Below are 18,464 nucleotides of genomic sequence, written 5' to 3'. Positions count from 1 at the left end.
TGCCCACCCTGGAGCCTGCTCTTGGAGAAGCCAGCAGGCCCAGGGAGTCCATTTCTGCTGTCTGCCTGCATGTTGGTAGGAATGCTTTGTATAGGAGTCAGGAGGTGGGAAGGGAGACTGTAAAGTCAGATGACAGATGTGTGTAGGAACTCATTCCAGAGAAGCAACAGCAATGAGTGTTTTCTGCTTTAAGGTGGAGAAGTTTTCTCCAAGCCTTTTCCTGGTGACCTCTCAGTCAGTCTCCAGACAATACTGCAATCGATGTCACTGTCATTGTGGAAACTTCTCTCAGGGTAGATTTCGATACTACAGGTTCCCTGGCAGTCCCAGAAAGGTTGCTGCTGACATAGCGGTCAGCTGTGCCCTCAGTCCCAGGCTGCCCACAAGGCCCTTCCTACCTTTTGCTGATGCGGTACTCCACTTGTAACTGCTTTTCCCCTGAAGCCACCACTGATCTCTGGAGCTGGTGGGAAGCACAAGAGAAAGTCCAGGTTCTGATGGGAAGGGACACAGCCTATCACGACTACAGACACATCACTCTCTAAAGCGTGACAACCACCTGTTCCTTACTCATTGAAGTGTCCTGTGTGTGAAGCAGGAACATCGCCTGCATTTAAAGAGACAGTACAATTGTGTTTGTGCAGAATCCCTTTTGTGCATGCAAGACTGACCTGGGGAGAGAGGAGCAATTTCTCATCTCCGTTTGTATCATAATGTCAGGCCTGGGGCTTGAGCTAGGGCAAGCACTTCATGTTTTTCAAATTAAATGAACACGTCCAACAACACAGGTGTGCACTCAGGGGCAGCCCGTTCCTTTGGAAGAATCCTAGCCAAAGCCCTTCCTTACAGAGGCTCACTGATAAGCCATATAAGCTTTCATAAGCCCAGCCTATGAAAAAAACCCACAGGTTTGAGGTCACTAATTTAACTGTTTCTGTTCTGAACGCATCTGTAAGCAGCATTTATGTTTTATATATTTTACTGCAAACTCACTGTTCTAGGACAGAGAAATGAGCACTGTATGTGCTTCTGTCTCTGGTTTCTGAGTCCGCCTCTGGAGGGCAAAGGCCCCTCCAGGCAGGGAGCAGGTGCTCAGAAATGGTTCGAGGGACAGCTGGGTGAGTGAAGCCGGCTCCTCCATGCTCCCCTATCTCCAGAAGTTAGATTCAGAAGTGGAACAATAAATGGTATACAACCGAAATCCTTTCCCTCAGGCAACTTTCCACGGGCAACTGAAACTTTCTTTTTTTTTTTTTGGTTCTTTTTTTCGGAGCTGGGGACGGAACCCAGGGCCTTGCGCTTCCTAGGCAAGCGCTCTACCACTGAGCTAAATCCCCAGCCCACCTCTTTCCTTTTTGAACGGCATATAGCTGAGCCCTTCTCCAGCATAGCAGGCTTCTCTGCTGCTAAATCAGGCGGATGATCTTGGAAAGCCCGTTCCCGTTCCCTGGGTTCATTTCCTCACCGATAGGTACAGCATGCCAGTGCTCTCTCGAGAGCTCTTCCTGTCCTGGTACTCTGCTATCCTAGGATGTCCTCTGTCCTTTCTAAAACCAGTCACACAGAGAGGCGAGATTCAAGGAGAAATGTCCTCTTCTGTTACTCTAGGGCAAAACCAATGTCTAGAGACAAATCCCCATCCCCATGAGGGGATCACTTTGTACCTAACTCCTCTCAGTTCTGTCATTATTCTCTATGGACAAGTCATCCATTTTGAGAGCAAGTTATTGATTGTGATTTGATGTTAAGCACTGTGATGGATGTATATGATGTATATGTATGTGTGTATTAAACCAGACCAAGTTCCTGTCCATAGACCGAGGGTGTTGCAATGGGCAGGCACAGACTGCTATGGGCACACAGAGACAGGCCTCCAGCCCCTCCTTCTGAGGGGTCAGAAGCCTTTCCAGAAGCCTGCATTCATTCCGCAGTCACACACATTGAAAGAAGTAGAGAGTAGAGTGTTCCAGACATTCCAGACAGAAAGAAGAGAAGGAGGGAGGGAGGGAGGGAGGGAGGGGGAGAGAGGGTGAGGAGGAGAGTGAGAGAAAGTGGGGGACAGAAGGGGAGAGAGGCCTATTTATAGAAAAAGACATGCATGCAGTTGGAGTATCAAGGGCAAGGAAGGACTCAGCAGCAGCCAGGCTACAAAGCTGTGTCAGCACTCGAGCAGGAGTTTAAGAGATTTAGAAAGACAGTTCTGATCTTCAAAGATTAGTTTTGGAAGGCACTACACTGGTAGGCTCAACACTCAGGAGGTGGAGATGGGAGGAACCCAGGTATCTGAGGCCAGTTTGGGTGACAGGACAGTCTTTCTCCAAGTATAGAAATAAGGGGTTGTGGGAGAGAGAGCTCAGTTGATAAAAGCCTGCCGTGCAAGCAGGAGGACCTGGATTTTGACCTCCAGTATTCATGTAAAAAGCCGGATGTGAGTCTATAACCCAGTGGTTAGGGAGGTAGATCCTTTAACCTCATTGGCTAGCCAGCTTAGCTGGATTGATGAGAGACCCCATCTCAAAAAAGTAAGGTGAGGAGGTTAACGAAGAGGACCTTCAAATTCAGTCTGGCATCATACAAATGAGTCTACATACATGAACAATTACAAACACCACACACGAGACAAAATCATAAGATTCGGGCAGCAGTGAGCTGCCCAAGGGGTTGGGGAGTCAGGACATTAACCCACAAATGTCTAGTGATACCAGCCAATATGTAAATAGCAGAAAAATGAGGTGCTATATAACAAAAGCTTTGTGTTCAGAGAAAGGGTGGTTTAGTGCACATGGCCCCACAAAAGTGCCCTGAAAGGCGCAGTCAGTCAGAGAACCAATGAAAGCAGGCCAGAACTGCCGGAGGCCAGCGCTGGGGGCCCTCTGGGGGCCTGTGGATCCCACTAAGTCCTTGAGAAGGGTGGGCAGGGGGAGATGGGGAGGGAAGTTGATGGGAGGAGCTTCAGGAGAGAACAGTGAGGAGGAGGCCGAGAGCCACGGAGGCTCAGGTGCCATGGGCACCGTCCCTCACTGTCCTCAGCTTATTCCTAGAAAAATCACAGGCCAGACAGCCATCAACAACCCCAGTGAGAGGTTGGCAGGACAGGGAGAGTGGCAAGGTCTGTGCATGCCAAATAGATGACCTTGCAGTAAAGGATTCAGCGAACATCTCTGGGTGGTCATCGCCATGGCAACAGAGCCTTTCTAAGGAAAAAGCTGCTGCTGGCCTGATGCCCCTTCTGGCTCCCTGAGAAGCTGACAGCACCCTTGATGCATCGTTGTCGTCCCCATCTGACTAAAGACAAAGACAAAACAAGCAACAGAACAGGCCTAGACCAGCCGCGAGGACCTTGCATGGTCGCTATTCTCACTCCAACCCAGACTCTCTCTCAAAGTGTTCTCAGATTTCCTTAGAATCACAGGCCCAGGCATGGCCCCCTCTGTTTAGCAGCTTGCCCCCAGCTCCTCCATGGCCTATGGGATAAAGCCCAAACTCTCCACTGTGGCCTTTGTTAGTGGTGTCTCACTGTCCATCTCTATCAGTGGTCATCTCCTGTCCTGTCCTTTGTGCACTACAGCCACCAAGCTTCTCTCTGGTCTCTGATAATGTCACCTATCAGGCCCTTTTCACGTGTGGCTTTGTCTTCCTGGCCTTTGCTCTCAGTGAAAGAAGCGGCTCCTTCCCTCCTCCACAGAGCTCCCCTCCCACCCGCCTTCCTCTTAGGTCACCTCACACAGCACATTTGACCCCCAGCACTGCCTTTCCCTTATACGAGTGGTTCCCAAGCTTCCTAACACTGCAACCCTTTAGTTAGCACAGCTTATCATGTCGTGGTGACCCCGGCCATAAATTATTTTCATTACTACTTCATAATTGTAATTTTGCTACTGTTATGAATCATAATGTAAATATTTGATGTGCAGAATATCTGATACGTGACCCCTTGATCCCCAAAAGGGGCAAGACTCACAGGTTGAAAACCACTGCCTTACATGGAGGAAACGTTCCTCACACCTTTGTGAAAGCAAAGGGTCTAAGTAGTTATGTTCTGTTGATGGATGACTAATTGTCTCATTGGTTGGACAGCATACTTAAGGACACGATGTCTGGCTGGAAATAAATAATTCTGCACCATATAATTGTGCCTTTAAAGAAAGCACAACAGGTCTGAAGAGGTGAGATGGGGTGTCTTTTCTAGATATTTGCCACATTTTCTAGCAGGGGTAAAGACACACCCCTTCCCACTGGCACCAGTTCAGTTCGGTCACTTGCTGTTCCTTCCTTCCTTCCTTCCATGGGAACAATTAGATGGGCCTCATGTGTGTGTGTGTGTGTGTGTGTGTGTGTGTGTGTGTGTGTGTGTTTGTATGTGTGTGTATGTGTGTGTGAGTGTGTGTCTCTGTGTGTGTGAGTGTGTGTCTCTGTGTATGTGTCTCTGTGTGTGTGAGTGTGTGTCTCTGTGTATGTGTCTCTGTGTGTGTGAGTGTGTGTCTCTGTGTATGTGTCTCTGTGTGTGTGAGTGTGTGTCTCTGTGTGTGTGTCTCTCTGTGTGTCTGTGTGTGTGAGTGTGTGTGTCTCTGTGTGTGTGTGAGTGTGTGAGTGTGTGTGTCTATGTGTGTGTCTGTGTGTGTGAGTGTGTGTGTCTCTGTGTGTGTGAGTGTGTGAGTGTGTGTGTGTGTGTGTCTGTGTGTGTGTGAGACAGACAGAGTGATGATATCTCACTATGTAGCCCCTGTGTGTGTGTGTGGATGTGTGTGTATGACAGTGTGACAGTGTCTCACTATGTAGCCCTGTGTGTGTGGATGTGTGTGTGTGACAGTGTGACAGTGTCTCACTATGTAGCCCTGTGTGTGTGTGTATGTGTGTATGTGTGTGTGTGGCAGTGTGACAGTGTCTCACTATGTAGCCCTGTGTGTGTGTGTATGTGTGTATGTGTGTGTGTGGCAGTGTGACAGTGTCTCACTATGTAGCCCTGTGTGTGTGTGTGTGTGTGTGTGTGTATGTGTGTGTGTGTGACAGTGTGGCAGTGTCTCACTACGTAGCCCTGGATGTCCTGGAACTCACCATGTAAACCAGGCTGGCCTCGAACTCACAGAGATCCTCCTGCCTCTGCCTTTGCTTTCACCAGTCATGTGGGTGGAAGTGATGTTTTCACTTCTAAATAGAAGCTTTGAAAGCCAGTTCACCTTTGCCATTTCTGTCTTATTCCCTCTTCCATGAGGCCCCAACAGAGGCTGCTCTGCCAGGCTGGGTTCCAGAGCCTCTGCCAACCAACACAGTGTGTAATGTGGTAAGCTGTGGCCGTCTCCAAGGGTCAGGGGCCACTAATTACCAAACCTCACTTAGCCTAAGCTTCCTTGTTAAGTTTTTTTTTTTTTTTCGGAGCTGGGGACCGAACCCAGGGCCTTGCGCTTGCTAGGCAAGCACTCTACCACTGAGCTAAATCCCCAACCCCTCTAAGCTTCCAAATAAGAAAAACAACAGAGTGACAACCAGCACCTGCTAAACTCCAGTCCTGACTCTAGTGCACGTTTATCTTAAATCCGGGCCTCAGTTTCCTTTTTAACAGAGTCATGAAGTTGAACCAGCAAATACACACCAGTGTGTCAGCCCTTGCTGCTGTCAAGTCCTTTCCCTCTACTGACTATAAGGACGAGTTGACGTTTTGAGAAGTCTCCTTTGTATTTCTTGATATCACTTTGATAATGTACAATGGTACACCTGCATCTCACACACACTATTGGCTGGATTTTAGCAACTGTCTAAGCCATGATTTCCATATCCCTGAGAAGATATTGGCAGCGCAATGTGAACATCTCCTTAGTCCCCCAGCGCCTCATCTCAATCCTTCCCCACCGGAGCGAGTACAGCCATGCTTTCTTTTCCCCACCGCTCATTGGTCTTACAGAGTGGTTGGCATTTTGAACCCCTGGACTAAGAAAGGGTCTTGCTATGCCAGCTGTCTGTTCTCCAGGCATGAGGGGACACAGAGGGTATTTGGGGATGCTCACCCACGGTTCTGCGAGCTCTCGGATTTTCTGGGCTTCCTCATCACTGACGAAATCATGGTAGAGAGCCACGAGGGGCCGCAGGTGGATGACCTCCTTGCGTGCGGGCTGGAGCAGTAGGTAGGGACTGGAATTGGTCTCGTAGGAGCAGTAGAGGCTGGGGATTTGGTAGTGTGTTGGCTGGAGGGAAAGATTAGAGTTGATGTAAGAAAAGAAGGGTTAGGGAACCATGGCATTAAAAACTGGAATTTAAGACTACCAGACCATGGGGCCATTTGGGTGCTGTTGTTAAGTTGTATCGCCATTAAGGCGTCAGGTTTTCACTCAAGTTATCCCGACTCCAGTCAATCCTCCCCTTTCTCTCTCCCCGAGGAATCCCACCTGGGAGCCCAGGGTCTGGCATAGCCCCTCATAGGTGTCCCTGGTCTGGAGGTGGGGTACGTTGGGCCTCTGAATTGCTGTCTCAGCCGCCATCAGGTGACCATTCTCAGCCAAGAGCCTTTCGTATTTCAACACATTCCTGGCCATCCTCTTATTGTCTGGGCCTGGGGGAAACCCGAACAGGAAACAACACAGATGAACAAATGCTGGCCTCAGGAAGAACTCTCAAGACTTCCTGCAGCTGGCTGTGCTGGCACAGACCTTTGACCCCAGCTTCCAGGAGGCAGAGGCAGGAGGATCTCTGTGAGTTCCAGACCAGCCAGAGCTATATTGTGAGACCTGGTCTCATAAACAACAACAGCAACGACAACGACGACAACATTCCAAAAACAAAACTACCGAAGCTTTACTGTCACACTGGGCTGACACCTTCACACTTTAAATTACGTCTCCTGTCACTGCCCTTCCTCCTGGAAGAGCATGTGGCTTTAAAAAGTGACTGTCCTGGGCCTGCTGCTAACATTATTAGACAGGGACCACGAGGGTCACTTTTATGTTAGAAAAGAAGCTTCGCCGTTCATCCAGCCTTCCATTACAGTCCACTTCAAAACATCTCCTACACCAGATACTGAGCTGAACTCCCCGAGCAGGGAGTCCAATAACCACCTGGAGGAGAGCACGGCAAGTGAGAGAAGAAGCAGGGAGCTCGGCCATCACCTAGAGGACAGGCCCAGCCTGTTCTCCTTATATATCTTATTCCTGTGGGTATATGTGCGTACGGCAGGTGGTGCGCCTTTGTGGGTGCGTCTGAAGGCTAGAGAAGGGATGTTGGGTGTCCTCCTCAATTGCTGTCAATTTTATTCCTTTGACACATGGTCTCTCACTGAACCTGACGTTCCTTGTTTTTCAGCCAGGCTGTCTGACCTGCAGGCCTCAGAAAGCCACATGTATCTTCCCTTCCCAAGCTCAGCTCTGGTGTTACAGGCGCCCGGGGTCGGGGGTAACATCATGCCCAGCTATTAACATGGCTGCCGAGGATCCAAACTCAGGAGCTCACGCTTGTGTAGCAAGTGCCCTTACCCACAGGGCTCTCTCCCCAGCTCCCTGTTCTCCGTAGAACTGGAAGCATATTCATTCTCTGCTCTACTAGGTCCTCGGGAACAGCATTTCTCAGCCTTCCTAATGCTAGGACCTTTCCTCATCCTGGGCCCACAGGTGCTCTGGCATGATCCTTCAGAATTCCTGCTAGGGGTTTGGAGAGATGGCTCAGTGGTTAAGAGTGCTTCCTACTCTTTCAGAGGACCACGGTTCAATGCCCAGTGCCCACAGCCGGCAGGGCACAACCACCTAGAACTCCAGTTCCAAGGCATCTGATATCCCCTTCTGGAATCTTCTGGTCCCTGCACTCACACACGCACATTCCCACACACGGATTCCAACATGCACACATAATTACAAGCTAAAAATAATTATTTAAAAATTCCTGGGGTTGGGGATTTAGCTCAGTGGTAGAGCGCTTGCCTCGGAAGCGCAAGGCCCTGGGTTCGGTCCCCAGCTCCGAAAAAAAAAAAAAAAGAACCAAAAAAAAAAAAAAAAAAGAAAAAAGAAAAAGAAAAAGAAAAATTCCTACTGGCCGTCACAGAGCAGAACAGGATGGGGCAAAAGGGAGCTAGACTTTACCACAGTCAGAGGCTCTGAGGCACGTACTGTGCCTGTAAGGTGCCACTCCTACTGAAGAGGGAAGGGGAGGGCATATGTGGTTACTCCTTCCTAGTAAAAGGAGGAATGAAGTTTTGGAGAATGGAAACGATAGATCCAAACCCCAGTGGATATACCACAAAGCCAGAAACGGAAGCAAGGCCTTCAGTGGCTGTGCCCTATTTACCGCCAATGTTAGCCCACAGCTTGGGTCATTAAGAGATAGAGATTTTAATGGATCAAGCGCAAAGAAGGAAATGAATGTTGACTTTAGATTTTATGTTTTCTTCTGTGTGTGTGTGTGTGTGTGTGTGTGTGTGTGTGTGTGTGTGTGTGTGTGTGCATGTTCTTGCACATGTGTAAGGGCACGTGGAAGGCTGCACACACATGTGCAGGCTGAGGCCATTGTCGAGTCGCTCTCCATGGCTCCTCCACCTCACTTGCTGTGCGGGATCTCTCAGAGGACCTCTCAGGTGAGGCCAGAGCTGTTGAACATGGCTAGTTTTGCTAGTGACCATCTTCTGGAGGTCTTTTGTTTCACCCTTTGCCTTTGAAGGCTAGATCTACAGGTGGACTACCACACACAACCCGTATTTTATATGGGTTTCTATTGATCTGAACTCTGGTCCTCACCCTTGCAAGACACGTGCTTTAATAAGAGCTATCACCCCAGTGCCTTAGTTTTCCTTATCCTACCAATTACCCGTGGATTTGCAGACGAGTATTCTTTGTCAAGGTATCAAAAGGAATACTGTTGGAGCCCTCTCTGTGTCCACAGTGGATTGGTTCCAGGTTCTCTTTAGGTACCAAAATCCACAGAAGCTCATTCATTTATAAAATAGTGTAGTGTTTGCAGACAGCTTATGCACATCCACCAACATCCTTCCAACCACCTCTGGTTTATTTTATAACAGCAGACACACATAAATGCTATAGGCACAAGTAAGGAAATAATAGTGACCCTACAGTGCTTAGGGAATAATGACAAGAGGAAAGGCTATACCTGTTCTTTTTAAAAAAAAAAATACAAAGTTGGTTGAATCCATGGAAACAGAACTCAGCGATAGGTATGAAGGGAAGAACACACTAGCTGAATTCATCTAAAAGTTATGAATAGCTGCAGTTAAAAAGGACTCCGGAGGCTGGAGAGATGGTTCAATGGTTACAAGCTCTGGCTGCCCTTGCATGTGGCTGCAGTTACCAGCACCCACATGGTGGCTCACAACCATCTATCACTCAAGTTCCAGATGATCTGACATCCTCTTCTCCATGGTCTCCACGGGCACCAGGCATGTGCACAACACACAACAGACATATACTCGCAAAACACTCATGCACATAAAACAAGATGTCAAGAAGTCCTCAAATACTCAGTGACTATTAGTGATTTTGCATCTTACTTTAGTAGCTAAATACTTAAAGGAAAGTCTAGGAAGCCATCTACCACCAAAATTTTAAGCAAAACTTTCAAAGCTGAGCTACGCAGCATCTTCTCCCTTTGCTGTTGACACAGGCATCCCCTACAGGGGCTGAAGCTGGACCTGGGCAGGAGGCCTGCATAGCCAAGTGAGCTCTGGTTTTAAGGAAGAACTGATAGCTCTCAGTAAACAGCCAAAGACGTGAATGGCCCTCTGACTCACTCCCTTCTCACATACACAGTGCACATTGATTTGATTCATTCCTGGGTTTCCTTCCAAACCCTGGGTCTTCAAACTGCCCCTGCAGAAACTGGCTCTTAGCCTCGACTTGTTCTCGTCGAAAGAACAAGTTGGAAAGAGGCAGGTTGACAGCTTTTAACCATTTCCCCAAGTAACTCATGAATTTCCTTCTTTCAGGGATCTGACCTGGGGAGGTAGCTCACAGAGAACTTGCTGTCAACACGAAGGAGCCTGAGTGCAAATCCCCACACCCACATACATGGCTGGACACGGCTACCTGCGCTTGAAATCCCAGCTTTTGGGGGTTGAAGATGGGCAGACGGTTGGAGCTCAGGAACTTGCTACCAAACAGCGTAGACAAAGCAATGAGCTTCAAGTTGAGGGAAAGACTTTGTCTTTAAAAATGAGGAGGAGGAACTGGAGAGATGGCACTGTGGTTAAGAGATCTGACTCCTCCTTTAGTACAAACCTCGACAGCCGCTCCCGACTGTCTGAAACTCCAGTTCCAGAGAGTTCGTCTTCTGGCTTCCCCAGGCACCAGCCACTCAAGTGGTGCACAAACATAGACAGAGAAAGAACTCATGCATATAAAAATACTCCTGAGGTAAAAATTTTAAAAATTAAATAAAAATAAATGAGATCTCTATAAAGGAAGTCACCCCACACCCTTCTCTCATCTCTGCATGCACAACCACAGGCATGCTCACTGGTACACACACACACACACACACACACACACACACACTCAAATTTTACTTCACAAGAATTACAGTTTAGGAGCAGAGGCAGGATGGGTCGGTCACCTTCTGTCTTAGTGTTACTTACTGTAGACAAGGAACTCTCGAGAGAGGCTGAGGGCACACGAAACATTTCCTACCTTATTAAAAAAGAAAAGAAAGAAAACGTCAACTGAAACAATATTTTCTCTAATTAAATCACTTAATAGTGAAACTGTAAAATATTCTTACCACAGTGAATACTCAAGTTCACTGAAAAGAGTAATGAGCGAGAATTGCAGAGGGTTCCTTTTTGTTCTTAGTTTTTGTTTTTGTTGTTTGGTAGGTTTTTGTTTTTGTTTTTTATTTTAACAGCCCTGTGACAAATACGTCTCCTTGTTAACAAATATATTACTACCACCCATACCAGCAAGGGAAGAAAGAGAAATTGGGGTAAGCTTGATTAGGCTTGGTGCATAGCTCAGTGGTGAACTGCTGTCCTGGTATGCGCCTTGGGTTTAAGCCACAGTACCACCAAAAGGAAAAAGGGAGGGAAGACCAGGAAGAGGAAGAGGAGGAGGAGGAGGAGGAGGAGGAGGAGGAGGAGGAGGAGGAGGAGGAGGAGGAGGAGGAGGAGGAGGAGGTAAAGAAATTCTATCAAAAGTACGGTTTTTCTGTACTTATTCTCCAGGCTTAGTATTTCCTAGTGTCTAGACAGTTAGCGGGAAGGAAGCAAAAGAAAAACTAAAATAAGCATTGCTTGGTGTGTAGGAATTAGCCATCTGCAACCATGCAATCTTGGCCTGCCTCCTCATGGGCAAAAGGATGTATGTCTGAGGAGGAGAACCCCTCACAGGCAGGTTTCAGTCTGCCTCCAGGCACTGCAGAATAACAAGCTAACGGGAAGGTACAGAAATGGAATTCCTTGAAGTTTTAGCATACTAACATTCCATTTTAGTGATAAAAGCAATAATAATCACACTACAAAATATTAGAAAAATGAGATAAAAAATCACTCCACTGAAGCCCAGCCACTCAGGTACTTGTGACTATATGCAGTCTTTATGTATCTATGATCTCATTTTTTTCCTATTGTTATTGTTTCCTTGTAATTTTGTACCAGGAATACTTTTTATCACACCATGGTCTTCCTAGAAACCACTGTAATGGCGGCATTTTATTGTACCCAGAAACAACATTACAGATGGTGAACGTTCTGCTGCTGTTGGAATTACAGATAGTTTTCATTCCTTATCACCGTGAATTGTTCTGTTCTATACTTAACAGAGGAGTGGCTCAACAACCTAAGAGTATTCTATACTTGCCAGATGCCAACGTCATAGCTTTCTTCTTCTTCTTCTTCTCCTTCTCCTCCTCCTCCTCCTCCTCCTCCTCTTCCTCATTCCTCCTCCTCCTCCTCCTCATTCCTCCTCCTCCTCCTCCTCCTCCTCCTCCTCCTCCTCCTCCTCCTCCTCCTCCTCCTTCTTCTTCTTCTTCTTCTTCTTCTTCTATTTTTTTTCCTGAGCTGGGGACCAAACCCAGGGCCTTGCGCTTGCTAGGCAAGCGCTCTACCACTGAGCTAAATCCTCAACCCCACATCATAGCTTTTAAAACAAGCACCAATCTCTCAGTCTTCTCTGACCTCTACAGGTAAGGAAAGTGAGGCTCAGGCAGATTAAGTCAGTGGCCCAAATCTTCACAGAATTTCAACTTTGTCTGTGTGACTCCATGGTCTATGGCTTAACGACCTATTTAATTGTTACTACATTTTTTATTAAAATATATTTTATATGGTAGTCAAAAGTTCCAAGTGAAGGCATGTCTACCAGATGCACTGTAGAAGCGGGGAGCGTAAATCATTTGTAAGATGAGTCTTCTGTGTTTTGTTACTTTTGCAAATTTCAAGGATGGATGGAATGTGTTGTGAGAGTCCCAGGGGCAAGCTAGGGGGTGAGGAGAGGCGAGACTGACCTCATAAGGTGCTGACACTTGATCTGAGCCTGCCAGAAGGACAGAATTTTACCAGACCAATCAAATATGACATGGAGAGGAGAGGACAAGGGAGGAGAAGCCTGTCACCCGATTTGTAGGGAAATAAAGCAAAACTAATCCCATCTTGGGAGTGGAATGCTTCAGTCTGCTTTTTCTCGCTCTCTTTATGCTGGTTCTCTGTTTCCTTCCTCTACTAAAGCTCAACCACTCCTCCGCCCTTTGCTACGTCACAGTCAACCATTTTAATACAGAGCAAACTGCCTAGGAGAGTAGGAGGAGCACACAGATGTAGAAACCCATGTACCAAGAAGAACCATGGAGGGAAGAGACTGTTAGCTGCTCTGAGGATAAATCTGTCTTCTCAGCAAGGCTTTTGATCACACACATGCTCCCCCTTTCCTCAGGAAAACAGAGACAATGTATGCATGGGGCTGGCATGTAATTCTGTAGTAGAGCACTTGCCTACCACACCCAAGGCTCAATTCCTAGAATCCTCCAAAAAATAACCTCAGGGAACAGCCTGGATCATTAACTTTGGAAACTCCGTGGAACCTGCCAGATGGTAGTGGGATTTTTTCCCCCCAGCCTATTCTTGAGGACCATACAATTGGTGAGAAATGGAGTTAGTCAAATAGAACGATGGAAACTCCTATATTCTGGACGAGAGATGTCAGTGTGTGACAGGCAGGCAGGAGACCAACAGTGCCTAGGAAAGAGAGCTGCAGGAGGCCCTCAGGTTGGTACACTGGAATAAAGATGTCACCTCTGTAGCCAACAATGACCACGTTTCAGCGGGATCCAGAGTCAGGTGGGAGAGGATAACCAAACTTCTCCCTCCATAGCAATACCATGTTATCAGTGAAGCATCCTGAGCTCCTGAGACCACAGTGAGCGCTCTGCATTGACAGTGGTCCCATCAAACACCCGTGTGGCGGCTGCACTAGCAGGTGAGAGAGAGACTGCTACGAGACAGGCGAAGACTGTGATTCAGATGTGGGTTTGAAGCCCACCTCTGTGAGTATCCTGGAAGGTTAAGAGTTTCTTGGAAGCTTGATTTACTTACATTCGACCTGTGGTGGTAATAACAACACTTGGTCCCCACACACACCCCAGGGAGAAAGTGATGTAGAACATTGTACTGACTGTGCTAACAACGAACTTCATCACTCTCCTACCTGGTAACAGGCAAAGGCCAAATAATCCAGGGCGTCTTCCAGACTGGCCTCATCCTCTGTCTTCCACTCTCCGTAAGATCTTCGGAAGAGACTGACAGCTTCCTCCAGCCACGGAATGGCATGGTAGTAATCCCCCGTGTCATAGGCCACCTGCAGGGGACACCAGCTACGGCTTCAGTTCACAGACAGAGGAAAGGAAATTACCTGAATATGCAGAGTAGGAGGGGTTTGAGTCCCAGGAAGCTAGCTACTCTCAAATTCAGTTTTATTCAGTTTAGTATACATTATCTAACAGTAGTGTGAGGCTTTGTGCTTATCGAAAGGAGACAGGCTTCTGCACTGGAGGAGTTTATGTTCTAGGAGACGAGAGAGATAAACTCAAGTATGTGCGGGACAGGGCAGAATGGTGCCAGGGCTTTAAGGAAAATGCATACTGCATGGGGCATGGAGAAGGGAAGAGACTCATGAAGGCCCGTGAGCAAACCAGAGCAGGTTTACAGAGCAGCACGGACTTTTCTCAAAGAAGGAAAAGGATTTCAGTGAGCAGGGGTTGCGAGGAAGGGACTTTTTTTTTTTTTGGGTTCTTTTTTTTCGGAACTGGGGACCGAACCCAGGGCCTTGCCTGGGGACCGAACCCAGGGTCTTGCCTGGGGACCGAACCCAGGGCCTTGCCTGGGGACCGAACCCAGGGCCTTGCCTGGGGACCGAACCCAGGGCCTTGCGCTTCCTAGGTAAGCGCTCTACCACTGAGCTAAATCCCCAGCCCCGCGAGGAAGGGACTTTTAAGGTGAGAATGGCAAAGTTATCATTCTGCTCACAGTATTCCTGGGGTCTAGCATGAAGGAAACAGAAAAGTGAGCATGGAGGGTGTCCACCCGGCCTTCTCAGGCGGGACTGTGCTCTTAGAAGGACATTGTGGTAGCTCTGTGAGGATGAGGTACATTTAGCTTATCCAGTACTTTCTGATTTTTGGGCATGTGATGCTTCTTGAAGTACTGAGTCAATGAAGGCCCGTGAGCAAACCAGCCCCCCAGCACAACAGTCAAACTGTAATGGTGGCAGGCAGTGGGAATGCTATGGTCACTGAGCAGGTCAGTTCTGATTAAATGTTGGAGTGCCAGGAAGCATGGCGGCACGTACCGGACAGAGCTCTCGTCTCCCACCAGCTTACAGTTAAATAGAATTCCAGACCTTTGGGGGAGAGGTTCCTGGAAGTCAACGTTGAAGCAACATGGAATTATAAAGTCATCGGGTTGGAAAACTGTTACCGAATGACTTCACTGAGGTGTAACGGCCAGTCAGGGCAGGACCCAGAGATGCTGCCACTCTGCAGCCAGAATAACAGAGCAGCTCCCAGCTCAGGCTGCCGGCAGCCTCTGCTATGGTTTTGCTCATTCTACCCATGTCTAATTTGTTTAAAAAAGGTTGAAGTGAATGGTAATAATAAGTCGGTGATACCTAAACTTTTCTAGTTAAATTAACTGTGTGTGTTGTGTGTATATGTACATGTGTGTAGTATGTATATGTGTATATATGGTGTGTGTACATATGTGTGTATGTGGTGTATGTGTGTAATGTGTATGTGGTATATGTGTGTAGTATATATGTGGTGTGTATTATGTATGTACGTGGGTGCAGTGTATGTGTATGGTATGTGTGTATGTATGTGGTATATGTGTGTAGTATGTAAATGTGTATTATGGTATGTGTGGTAGACATATGTGTTATGTGTGGTGTGTGTATGTGTGTGTTAAGTGGGTGTGTGTAGTATATATATATATACATGTGGTATGTATGTATGTTAGGGGAAGTAGATGTATGGAGTGTGTATGTAGTATATACATGTGTATGTGTGGTGTGTATGTATGTGGTATGTGTGTGGTGTATATGTATGGTAGGGACAGTGTATGTGTGTGGTGTGTGTAGTGTGTATATATGTGTGGTATGTGTGCAGCATGTATATGTGTACATGTGGTGTGTATGTATGTATGTGGTATATATGTATGTGTTGTATATGTATGTAAGTGATGCTGGAGATTGAACCAAGAGTTTCATGCATGCTAGGGAGCTATATCCCAGTCCTAACCATTCATCTGATATTTTCATGGGGAATTTCAAGTCCTCACATGTTTCCAAAGAAAAAATGTAAAATGCCAGGTGGTAGAAACATAAATTTAGCTGAAAACTTAAGCAGTGAGCACATTAGCAGATGCTTGAGTTGTGTAGGGTGTGGGCAACTGAGGCCAGCCTGGGCTACAGAGTGAGGCAGAAAGCACAAGCAGCCACAGGATGCAGTAAGAACGCCAGTAGCGGGGTTGGGGATTTAGCTCAGTGGTAGAGCACTTGCCTAGCAAGAGCAAGGCCCTGCGTTCGGTCCCCAGCTCCGGGGGGGAAAAAAAGACAAAAAAGAACGCCAGTAGCATCCATTCCTCACAGTAGCTCACACGGCAGGTAGCCTGAGCACATATCAACAAGAGACTAAGCCATTTATGGCATATGCACACAATAGATCTATAAAAATCAATTACTGGGCTGGAGAGATGGCTAAGAGCACTGACTGCTCTTGCAGAGAACCTAGGTTGAATTCTGATTACTCATAGGGAGACTCTCAAGTGCCCATAACTTCAGTTCCAGGGGATCTGACACCATCTTCTACCTCTGAAGGCACTGGACATGCACAGGGTGCACAGACGTACACGTGAGCAGACACTCACTCACACACACACACACACACACACACACACACACACTAAATAAGTCTTTAAAAATGAGCTATTAATGGCGGGGTGAAAAAATGAGCTGTCAATACATATGACAATAGAAATGTATCGTAGTATAAACTGCAGAGTGAGGAAGCCAACGCAGAAGACAATGTCCTGCTCGGAGAGAACACTGGTGACCTGGGTGACAGTAAGGTGGAAGGAGGAAGAAGGAAAACTGTGTAATTAAATATAGCCAAGTTTGAAAATGAATGTCACTTCATTCATAGATATAACTGCACACACACGAGAGATAGATAGATAGATAGATAGATAGATAGATAGATAGATAGATAGAGAGATAGAGAGATAGAGAGATAAAACTACATTTGATATTGTCCTAGGTACGGCCTACATTTTGGAATGCATTATCTTTCAAATAAATACAGATAAATTTGAAGTGCATTGTTTTCCAAACAAACACAGGTTTGCAGCAAGACTTTCAGGAAGTTAGCTTACTAGATTTTCAGTCTATGGCTAACGGTTCTCAATGCATGGCCAAGAGGCTCCAGTAACGAGCATTTACTGGCACTGTGCACCAGCTACTTGAACTAGCCGTGCGCATGACAGGACTCCCATTCTGCCCAAGACTGCAGAGAGAGAGAGAGAGAGAGAGAGAGAGAGAGAGAGAGAGAGAGAGAGAGAGAGAGAGAGAACGGGCAAGCAGAGAGCCTTACTCTGTGTAGGTCTGGGACCCTGATTCCCCAAGCCTGGAGCTAGGACCCACGATGCACATTGTTAGATCGGTGAATGAACATTGGGTAGGGGGAGGCAGGAGAAAAAAAGTAACACTTTCATGCGGTAAGCATCTTCTAAAGGAAAATAATTTTTTTTTACCCCATGTCTTTGAAGGTAAAGGCTGGCAAAGAGTATACTATAAAACAACTCAGTGTGAGCAAATATCAGGTAAATACACCCACGGGAGATTCCTGGGGTCTATTTCCTCGAGCAACATCAGGTGCACAGCCTTGGTTGTTTGACACTAACTTAGTTGAGCATTTCTGAGTACGTAGGGGACACAGCAAAGGATTCCAGAGCATCTCAGTAGGCCTTTCTGTGATCTCACCTTCACAGCACCATCTGGATCCTCCTCTCCACCCTTCCCTCTGCTTCCACCACGGTTCATACACTAGCAGGCTCTGCAGTTAGAGGGTTTTGTTTTGTTTTGTTTTGTTTTTTATGATCTTTGCCTGGTTCATGGCTATCAGCCTGGCGTGGATAACTGAACCGTTTTGTGCGTGAAGGCTGTACCTCAGTTGGTCGAGTGCTTGGCTAGTATGCATGAGACCCTGGGTTTGATTTCCAGCACTGCAGAAGCCGGGCATGGTGCAATCCCAGCACTGGAGAGATAGAGGCAGGAAGACGCTGGCAAGTTTGACACCAGCCTGGGATACACAATGCCCTGTTGGAAAGAAAAGAAAAGCTCTTCCTTCTCACACGCCCTAAGTATATGATAACCTCACGTCCCCATGGTAAGAGCATGGGAGGCTAAAAGATGGGGTTCAACTTTGCTTCTCCTACTCTGCACGATGCAGTCTTAGTGATCTACCCTGTCACTACCTCAAGCATAGGGAATACATAGAGACACATGTATGAGATACAGTTCATCCATAAGAAAGTAGAATCGAGCAGGCGGCCTTCTTTGCATGTCACCTTGCCAACTTGGAAGCAGTCATCCGCTGTGAGAGAGAAGAGCTGCCTGGGACTGTACAGGTCAGTGATGGAGGAGCCCGTGACTCTCTGGAAGACGCCCTGGGCCAAGCCCTTCACGTTGAGCATGTACACGTCCTGCAGTCGCATCAGGGCCCTTGCTGCTCCCTCGAGGTCCTCAAAGGCAGGAAGGTCTTGCTCCACCTTCTCATAACCATCCTTCAGAGCTGCACAGGTAGAAAGGCTGTGACCCCACCTTGAAACTCAGGCAATGGGCATTTATTCCATGTGGGATCTGACTACCTGGTCAAACTGCCCTCAGCAACAAGCTCAGCTCCTGGGACACTGGGTTCTTTTTGTTAAAATGGCATGCGTTTATGTGTGTACACGTGTGTACGTACATGTGCGTGTGTGAGTGTGAGTGTATGTACGTGTG

At 47.3% G+C, this 18,464-nt stretch overlaps 1 protein-coding gene across 4 annotated transcripts in view; it reads right to left on the bottom strand.

Moving 5' to 3' along the window:
* The window catches only part of P4ha3 (prolyl 4-hydroxylase subunit alpha 3), a 34,951-nt gene that overhangs the window by 9,178 nt on the left and 7,309 nt on the right, over nt 1–18,464 (bottom strand). For 3 of the 4 annotated variants that reach the window (NM_198775.1, XM_087570559.1, XM_087570557.1), the window contains 6 exon segments: nt 399–463; nt 6,003–6,179; nt 6,381–6,544; nt 10,562–10,613; nt 13,620–13,769; nt 18,032–18,255. In NM_198775.1, the coding sequence (NP_942070.1) occupies nt 399–463; nt 6,003–6,179; nt 6,381–6,544; nt 10,562–10,613; nt 13,620–13,769; nt 18,032–18,255 (832 nt within the window). 4 annotated transcript variants of the gene reach the window in all.

Source organism: Rattus norvegicus, chromosome 1, assembly GCF_021556685.1.
Source record: "Rattus norvegicus strain SHRSP/BbbUtx chromosome 1, alternate assembly SHRSP_T2T, whole genome shotgun sequence".
NCBI classification, from domain to species: domain Eukaryota; kingdom Metazoa; phylum Chordata; class Mammalia; order Rodentia; family Muridae; genus Rattus; species Rattus norvegicus.
This window is presented reverse-complemented; position numbering and strand designations above follow the sequence as displayed.